Source organism: Carassius gibelio, chromosome A13 (assembly GCF_023724105.1).
Source record: "Carassius gibelio isolate Cgi1373 ecotype wild population from Czech Republic chromosome A13, carGib1.2-hapl.c, whole genome shotgun sequence".
Taxonomy (NCBI): Eukaryota; Metazoa; Chordata; class Actinopteri; order Cypriniformes; family Cyprinidae; genus Carassius; species Carassius gibelio.
The window spans coordinates 20,186,214-20,196,470 of NC_068383.1; the positions used below are offsets into that span (position 1 = coordinate 20,186,214).

The following is a 10,257-nucleotide window of genomic DNA, read 5'->3' on the forward strand; positions in this document are numbered from 1 at the left end:
CATTGTTCAGAAGAACAGCGTACTTTGATTAAAAAGTTGATTATAGGGGAAAACCTATAAAGAGGTGCAAAAAATGATAGGCTGTTCAGCTAAAATGATCTCCAATGCCTTAAAATGGAGAGCAAAACCAGAGAGACGTGGAAGAAAACGGAAGACAACCATCAAAATGGATAGAAGAATAACCAGAATGGCAAAGGCTCAGCCAATGATCACCTCCAGGATGATCAAAGACAGTCTGGAGTTACCTGTAAGTACTGTGACAGTTAGAAGACGTCTGTGTGAAGCTAATCTATTTTCAAGAATCCCCCGCAAAGTCCCTCTGTTAAAAAAAAAGGCATGTGCAGAAGAGGTTACAATTTGCCAAAGAACACATCAACTGGCCTAAAGAGAAATGGAGGAACATTTTGTGGACTGATGAGAGTAAAATTTTTCTTTTTGGGTCCAAGGGCCACAGGCAGTTTGTGAGACGACCCCCAAACTCTGAATTCAAGCCACAGTACACAGTGAAGACAGTGAAGCATGGAGGTGCAAGCATCATGATATGGGCATGTTTCTCCTACTATGGTGTTGGGCCTATTTATTGCATACCAGGGATCATGGATCAGTTTGCATATGTTAAAATACTTGAAGAGGTCATGTTGCCCTATGCTGAAGAGGACATGCCCTTGAAATGGTTGTTTCAACAAGACAATGACCCAAAACACACTAGTAAACGGGCAAAGTCTTGGTTCCAAACCAACAAAATTAATGTTATGGAGTGGCCAGCCCAATCTCCAGACCTTAATCCAATTGAGAACTTGTGGGGTGATATCAAAAATGCTGTTTCTGAAGCAAAACCAAGAAATGTGAATGAATTGTGGAATGTTGTTAAAGAATCATGGAGTGGAATAACAGCTGAGAGGTGCCACAAGTTGGTTGACTCCATGCCACACAGATGTCAAGCAGTTTTAAAAAACTGTGGTCATACAACTAAATATTAGTTTAGTGATTCACAGGATTGCTAAATCCCAGGAAAAAAAAAATGTTTGTACAAAATAGTTTTGAGTTTGTACAGTCAAAGGTAGACACTGCTATTTTTTTGAACACACCCCTTTCAACTAATTGCCCAATTGCACAGCCTTAAGAGCGTGCATATCATGAATGCTGGGTCTTGTTTGTTTTCTGACAATCTACTGAACCTACTGGTAACTTGTTTGCCACGTAGTAATAAAAAATATACTAAAAACCTTGATTATTCTGGTTAGTCACATTGTACTGCTATTATTTTGAACAATACTGTATGTCACCCATCTCAAGAATATTACTTATTCTTACAATTCTTCACCACTCCTCTTCTCTGTTTTAGGGTGATGATGGTTTGCCAGTACCAGGGTGTTGGAATAAAGTGAGTTGTATCGAATGATCATATTAACATTTAGATTTTAAATAATTCTGTCCAAACCATCTTTAGTATGATATAACTCATGCAAAGAGTTCATGATATGGAGGTACAGAATTAATGTTGTTAAATAAGTTAATATATAATGTAATACAAATTGGTTTATGTGCATATAAATTATTTTGAGCATCACTCAGTTTATAAATAAACATTTCAAACTCAATTCTATGATTTTTTATGATTAGTTGTTTTGAATATGATTTGAGATTAATTGTTGGATTCGACATCTGATAGGAATAACTCTATACCTCCATTTGCTTGGAAGGTGTGTTCTTGAAAATAACAGTCTTTTTGCCTCTTGTTTTGCAGTGACGTTAATTCCTGAATGCAACGCGTGGTTGTAAATAGAATATTTATTTTTGTACTTTTTTGCCATTGATCTATTATATTGATGGAAAATACAGCAAACCGTAAAAATACTGGCAGGACTTTTGTACAGATGTTTATTTTTATTACTGGTGGTAATGTTGTTTAAGTAATGGACTTAATACTGTACCTATGCATTATGTCAAAATGTTTTTTGATGGAGGAAGAAATATACTGTGGCAGCATATGCATGATATTTGTGCATTATGTTAACTGTTAAGTGCCTATTAACTTATTGTATCGGAGTGTTTTAATGTGTTGTGTCGGACCACGCTGCACTGATTAGTGGGGCTGGAGTTACAAATTGGCCTTGTGTGTAAGAGGAAACCCTTTGCTCTGAGATTGACATGTTCACACCACACCTAATGAGCTTACACTGTAACTGCATATGTTTACTGAACATTAAAATGACTTATTTCAAAGTCCATACTACATGCAGTAGGCTTATCAAGTCAGTTGTTTCATATGAGTTTCAGTGCATAAATTATAAACACTTGCACTGGGTGGCTTGTTTGGTGAGCATTGTTAAGTATCAACCACGATTCAAAAGTTTGGGGTCGGTATTTTTTTATTTATTTTTTTTTAAAGATTATAGTACTTTTATTCAGCAAGATGCATTAAATTGATTATAAAATACTTTTATATTGTTGAAAAAATATTATATTTTAAATGATGTTCTTTGAAACTTTCTATTTATCAACAAATCCAAAAAAAAAAAAAAAAATGCATCAGTTTCCACAAAAATTAAGGAGAACAATTGTGTGACACTGAAGATCGGTGTAATGATGCTGAAAATTCAGCTTTGAAATCACTGAATTTTCTGTTTACATTTTAAAATATATATTTATTTTAAATTGTAAAAATATTTCACTATATTACTAAGTTTACTGTATTTTGATTTTCTTAAATGCAGCCTTGGTGAACATAAGAAACTTGTTTCAAAAATCGTACCGACTCCAAATGTTTGAATGGTAGTGTGTGTGTCCCATTAAACCTCATCCATTAAGTAAAAAAAATGAAGAATAAAACCAACTAAGTTAGTATTAAAAACATGTCATATACATCATAATATGTTTATTCCCAAGAAACATCAGGGTGATAAAAAAGGTCCACAGCTAAGAAGGTTTTGTTGTATTTGTTTTGTTTATTCAGTGTTGAAGTGGATTGTGTAGGACTGCTGCTGCTTACATTGACAAGATATTCGGGATCCATTTTGCCACTTAATATCAAGTTAAGCATGGTTTGTAATAATCAATGTCTATAAACTTTTTATCTGTCTGTAATACCTCATACTAACATGTGCCTTAATGCTTTTACTCTGCCAAAGTAGTTTTGAGACACATCAACATTGTCAAAGAAGCTATGCTGTCAACATGACGATTATCAAATAATAAATGGCTGTAAAAGCCAAAACATTTCCTAACACGTCTTATTCATTCATATGTTCTCTCCTTAATTTGATATCCTTAGAAGATTCTCATTTTTAACTTAGCTTTTATAGTAATGACATGACATTTACACAGAGACCAAGAAAAATGAACACCCTCTGGATGTTTACATGCTGAAGTGATTTGCGTTTGACAAAAAGTGTGAAAATTGCATGAGTGGGTTTCAGGATTTAGTTAGTTTATATGCATCCATGCATGTATTCTGAGGGCCTCTCCGTGTCATCTTCGCAGAAGTCTACTACAAATTTGTATGTTTCTTTTATTGAAAGGGTCAGAATCCGTTCCAGCTAGCCAAGAAGTAACCCTGTAGTGAAACCCACAAGCTTCTGGTTCGGTTTCCTTCATAAGCAACACAAAAACTTGAAGAGATTTTGGGAGATCTTTTAAGATTGGCCTGCTCTTTGGTGGATGTTGGAAGGATTTAGTTTCCTGTATAACCATCCAGTCGTATGGAGAGACTCCAGAGAGCAGCAGATGTGAGCAGACTGACACTGTCTGGACTACACAAAAGACGATAATGCAGAAGAAGTAGCCTGTCGTTTCTCCAAGATTTTACACCTTTTTCTTCCTCTTCTATATTATTCACTATGTGAAAGAAACATTTTAGCACATTTCGTTCCTTGTTGATGACGATGTTGAAGAATGTTTGTGATCAGAGGATCCAGCGCAGCTCGTTGAACATGCAGATGTGGTCTGAGTGTTCTTGTGTTTCCAGACAAACCAAAGAAAGACTAAATCTTTGATGATTCCTGATTCAAACTATCACTTGCCTTCTGTTGAGAATTGCAGGTAGAATGCATCCTCACACTTCACTCATAGTACACTTTTATTCTCGTAGTTTAATATTAATATTAAGCCTAGATGGATGTACATAACCATCCTGCTTTGCATTGATCATACGGTACATGTATTACATTCATACAGCAATGTTGTTGTGCTTGTACATAGCAGAATGTTATACTTTTAAAAATGAACATAAAATCAGTTATACAGCTAAAAACAAAGTAAACATGATTGGAAATGCCAATTTGAAACACCAACTATTACCACAATCCTTCTACATGTTACTTGTTACTGCAAAACAGTAAAAAAAAAAAATGTAATAGCTGTTTGCAGCTGGGCATTTGATGGTGTTGCAACATGCATGCAACATTTCACTGCTGTAAACATAGATGTCAGTGCCCACTCCATCTGTATATTTTGCCAACTCTTTAAAAATGCAAATAACAACAGTTTGTTTGGGTAAATCTACTCTAACAGAACGGTTGTACTTTTTTCTGAATATTTTGGGGCAGCTAAAGCAACAAATTTAAACCAGCAGTGACACATTAGATGTTTAATTTACCATCAGTTCCGCAGATGTTGGACCTTCAGATATACTATGCCTACGTATGATTAGAGTAAACTTCTTTTTTGACATGAAAACTATTTTGGTTGTCCAATATGCAACTTGTTACCAGAACCACAGAATATACAGTACCGCTATGGGATAACATCGCATTAACAATAACAGCGTTTGTGAGGGGAAATAATCTTTAATCTGGATTTAAAGGACAATTTTATGCAGTTTCATATTTACCAGCAGCTATGTTTTGTTTTTCTTTTTTCTATTTCTTTTTTAAACCTAATGCAAGCATTCCGTATGTTGTATTTTGACTGTTTCAGACAAAGATTGGTTTTATATAAACCCACTGTAAATGTATATCCAGATAACAACATAATTATTGAATTAAATGAGTTTGCAATCATTCAAACCTGAAACACACCTATTTTTTCATTAGTATCTTGTTTTCATTGTCATCTGAAATTAATATTGAGAGATAAAATCAATGTTAAAATGTGTTTATTTGAAACATTGATTATTGGATTATACTTAACTGAGAATCCACTTTTATTTGTTCTGAAGACATTCAATTGTATGATATGTGTAAAAAAAAAAAAAAGTAAGCATTACACACCTATAATTGAGGTTTTCAGTAGCTTATTGGGGCTATTTTCACCGTTTAAGAGACTTGACTATATGATATTTTGGAGATTTTGCAAGCTCTTGATTAATTTTAGGATCTTTAGATCACAAATCATCAGTACAATATTTTTAAGAGTTGGTTTCGGGCTGTAAATCATGCTGATTTATGGCTGTAAAGCCCCTCTAATTGCAACCTTTATTTTTAAGTTTGTTGATATCTGTACATTTACAAACATGCTAGTAGTTTTATGCTAGTAGGTAAAGAAGGTGAGCGTGATTTCACCAAGTACAACATGTTCCTGGATCAACATCCTTGTATATATAACCTTTCAGGAAATATCTGTTTTAGGCTTACAATCAGGGTTAGGTGCTTCTTCACCCTTGTTAATCAGCTATCATTTCCCACTGATTTTAGGAAAAATTATGGGTAGGGGTTAGGTTAAGGGGTAGGAATTGGGTTAAGTCTATATTTTGGACACTAATGTTGATCCAGGAGCATCAAAAGATGTTGATCCAGGAACATGTCTTACTTGGCAAAATCACGGCGACCGGTACAGAATGATTAATATTTGCAACAAATTTCAGATTGTAATAATAACTAAAGAAAAAAAGAAAAAAAAAGAAGAGAAATACTTTATCATTCAGTATCTCTGAATGATTGTATATTCACATAATGCTCAATTTTGCAATGCTCAGAAAACGGGATGAATCAGATTTTATGCAATCTGTATTATATTAGCATTGACTGCTTTTTTGACTCTAGGGCATGTTATAAAGTGTTTTTCATTTTATTGTGCACGAGGCATAGTTTCTTTTTTTCTCAGTATAATTTTGCACATTGAAGTGTGTGTGACTTTTTTCCAAGTTTTGAACGAGAATATAATATTTGTACTGTACATCATGCGTTTTCTACACATTTCCCTTTTTACAAAGATTGTAATCTTGTATTGTCCTTTGTATGGTGAACTCTTCCAATAACGTGTCGCTCAAAAATATACTAACTTGATTCTTATCTGCGACACAACATTCTAGAAACAGTACACCTAAAAATTAAAGTTAGTTGAATTTTTCAAGATGTAGATGAGTTTATTTCCTCAGTAGAATAGATCTGGAGAAATTCAGCATTGCATCACTTGTTCACCAATGGATGCTCTGCAGTGAATGGGTGCCGTCAGAATAGGAGTCAAAACAGCTGATAAAAAAAATGTCCTCAAAATCTGTTCTGATGAAGAAACAAACTCATTTACATATTGGATGACCTGATGGTGAGTACATTTTCAGCTAATTTTCATTTTTGGGTGAACTATTCCTTTAAATAGTCACCTCTCCAGATAATCTTTTGATCCTGCTTTTTTATTTTGTAAGACATTTATGTAAAACAAGGATTATATATTTGTTTGAATAATCAGTTTTCTCCCACATTATAAATTGCCCTTTAACGAGGAGCACACTCTCAAAACTCCTGTGAAGTTCAGCTAGGAACATTAACCACTTGTCAGTTATGGTTTTTGATGCCAGTTTATTCTTGGATTATTCTGATCTCTGCATAACACACTGCCTAAGTGAGCACTGCTGTCTCTTATAAGAACTTCATTCTTTGTTCACCTGCTGCTCACAAATACATTTTTCCTTTACATTTTTCATCAAGTGTGTTTCATACCGAGAACAAATATATTATCAAAAATTATGTGATATGTTTGATACCGTTGTTGTTGCTGTTGTACGTAATTGAAAATGGATAAGAGGGCATTTATTTCTGTGTTTTTACAGGAAGTGCATATGCAAGATTAATTGCATCCACTTGCATGGTTATTATGCAACTTCTTGTATACATTTACATTTAAAATGGCAGTCTGACTAACATGTTACTGTCGGTTTGACTAAAGGTTGATTTTAGGGTTATGTTTTTCTTTTATTTCCATCTTTCCTTCTTTAAACTCTTCAAAATCAAGCATTGAATAAATGTGCAAAAGATTATTATTGTTGATTCAACATATGCTTCTGGAGATAGCAACATTATTATTTAAAGTTTTGTTAAGATTTTTATTTTATTTTTTCATAATGGAACTGTCTATTTGTTTATTTATTTATAGCATTTTGATTATTTTTCAAAAAGACATCTGAACTGTATTAGCCAGTGAAATAAATGAAATGAAATAATGAAATTGCACCGTCTGAACTGCTCTGTTTGACAGTCAAACTGTGGTTGACAAAACAGAATTAAGGCAGATGACTAAAGACATACAATAGACATACAATAGTACAATATACAATAGTGCTATATGGAATATTGGATAGTCTGGAAACAAAAACAAAAAAACAATATATATAGAGAGAGAGAGAGAGAGAGAGAGACATTTGTGATGTAAAACAAAATAAATACAAAAAACAAAATATGATTCATAAATTGAGACAGTGTTTATCTCTTTTGCCAGGTTTGCAGAAAGTAATGGGTGGCATCAGAGAGTTTTGAATGCAGGTGCTGAGGGGGTGCTAGATCAGTGTTTCCCAACCAGGGGTTCCCTACTGGTAAAATAATTACTAATATAGTAATCAAAACCAGTAAATTTCTGGTTAAAGTTCAAGTTCATAGCGTCAATGTGACAGTCTTTCCTGGCCGACATCTTTACTGGTGGAGCTACACAATGGAGATGCAAAATGTGGAAATAGGGATTTCCCTGTATGGCGAATAAATCATTTCCACAGCATATCTTGTTAGCTCTGCTGTGTTTTTATTTATTTATTTAAAACCGTTTTTTCTTTTTAATCCTCTTATTCAGATTAAATCTTTTAGTTTTGTGATCATATAGTGGATGAGTTTTCAAGATTATCAAACCACATATTTAATATAGTTACTCTGTGATATATACATTTGATTTTTAATCTTGCGTTTGATCTCAATTGCTCTTTATATTTTTTCCTTGATTGTTGTTGCAGTTTACAATGCCTGCTCTCAAGGGTGCACATCAAAGATGATTTAGTATCTTTAATTCAGCAGTCTGAGGTGCTCTGACAGAAGAATCTTTCATTATTCACCACCTCCACTTCACTCAGAACTGATGAAACCTGCCTTGAAGAAAGCCTTGTCTAATTAAATTCTGTTTCATAAAAGGAGATTGGAATTTACGAGACACTCACGCCTTATCCCAAAAAATATAATAATTTAAATAGCAAACATAACAATCATTTACATATATTTCTAAAATACATAATAGCTCAGAAGCTAGTTTTCAAGAAAGCCACTCGGCTTTGGTTCTTTTAAAGTGTTAGCGTTTTGCAAATATTTTCCCTCCTCTTCCTGTAGTGCTAAGAAACGAAATAGTTTCTAAATAGTTCAATTATAACATTTAAATAATGTTCTGGACTCTGGTATTTTTATTTTTCCTATTGGTGCTCATTTGATTATCTGTGTCCAGAGGTTTTATTGGAGGTCATTCATAATGGAAAGCTCCTGGGTAAGATGCGTCCTGGGATGGCCTTTGGAGAGTTGGCCATTTTCTATAACTGTAAAAGAACAGCCACAGTCAAAGGTCAGTGTGTGTGTGTTCTTGTGCTCAGTGTTGGGGAAAGTTGATTTTAAAAGTAATGCCTTACAATATTGTGTTACTCCATGAAAAAGTAATTAATTTTGTTACATTATGTTACTTTTGCATTACTTTTTTGCCAACTGAGCTGGGACTTGGCTTGCTTGTTTATTTTTAATAACAAAAAACACAAGTGAAAAAAGCATTTTGGCAACTGAAAAGGCTCTTCACCAAAAGTGAAGGAGACCCTCACTGCCCAAATGGCTAGTTAAGTGGCTGTTTCCACAAACTGCAAGACATTCTGTCGTCTGCCTCTTCGGAAGTTGCCCTGTCTCTTTCTCAGCCTGAGCCCGAGCCACACTCCAACAACTCGCCCCCTTGTATGCGAAGCTTGGCCCACCTCTCATCTTGGGGGCTAGATGACACCCAGCCTTTTAAGAGACACCGACCACCTCAATCGTCTCTGACTAAACATGAGCCCATGCAGTTGGGCCGACTTCGATTATCTGTCCAAGAGCGACAACAAAGGCTGATGCAGGGCATCTGCCTCTATTGTGTAAAGCCAGGTCACTTTGCTCAATTGTGTCCATTAAAAGCCAAGGCCCACTAGTAAACCGGGAGTTCTGGTGGGCGCTTCTCCTCTTATCTCCCCTCAGTCACACACCCAGCTCTCTGCCACCATCATGTACCAAGGCTTCACCCACTCCTGCAAGGCCCTTATTGATTCTGGCACCGAAGCCAACCGAAGAGCTGGGCCATTCCTCTTTCTTTTCTGGTCATTGTGTGGGGCCTCTCTGGTCAGCCTGTAACCACTATCACCCACACCACTCACCGTGTAAGTCTTGTTGTGTCAGGCCATCACCGTGAGTCGGTTGTCCTGTTCCTCCTTTTTTTTTTTTCACAGGTATTGGTAAAACAGACTACACGCTTTTCCGAACCACAGGAGATTAAGGCTCTTGGAGTAGGTGATTAATTTGGGGAAAAGGCTCTCACGAGGTTTGGAGACGGTGTAGTTTTAAAGTGCTTTTAACAATTGTGAACACAACAAACAAAGACTCCTTTGTGACTGTGAACTTCCTGTAGGCCAGGAAAACGATTAATTGCATATTTCTACAATGTGCACACATTATGTTCTGTGGGAGGTGGAACGTCAGTCATCTGAAATGATGTTCATTCTCATTATACCATTGTTGAAGAGCACACTCAGTACTGAAATAAGCACAGTACTTAAAAAGACCCTCACACACCTAGACGCAAGAGAGCTGCTTGTCATATTCTCTCATTTGTAATATTGATTTAGATTAAAGCTCAGATGAAGTGCTCTCAGTGAGGAAAGAGAAAATAAGAATGTTTTCAGGCACTGTTATGTATATGTATCCCCAAAGTGGCACAACATTATTACATATTTCTTATAATTTTATAGCTTTTTATGTCTTCTGTCTCATATCTTTAAATTAAAATTACATAAAATTTATGCATTTAACAGACGCTTTTATCCAAAGCGTCTTACAGTGC

At 35.2% G+C, this 10,257-nt stretch overlaps 1 protein-coding gene across 4 annotated transcripts in view; it reads left to right on the forward strand.

The window, feature by feature from the left end:
* The window catches only part of LOC128026444 (collagen alpha-1(XIII) chain-like), a 53,015-nt gene extending 45,824 nt beyond the window's left edge, over window positions 1-7,191 (forward strand). For 2 of the 4 annotated variants that reach the window (XM_052613619.1, XM_052613617.1), the window contains exons 39-40: window positions 1,346-1,384; window positions 3,522-7,191. In XM_052613619.1, the coding sequence (XP_052469579.1) occupies window positions 1,346-1,384; window positions 3,522-3,554 (72 nt within the window). In that variant the 3' untranslated portion in view covers window positions 3,555-7,191. Of the gene's footprint in view, window positions 1-1,345; window positions 1,385-1,747; window positions 3,228-3,521 lie in introns of those variants that run through there. The other 2 variants (XM_052613622.1, XM_052613620.1) reach the window with 1 other exon arrangement.
* The last annotated feature ends 3,066 nt before the right edge of the window (window positions 7,192-10,257 follow it).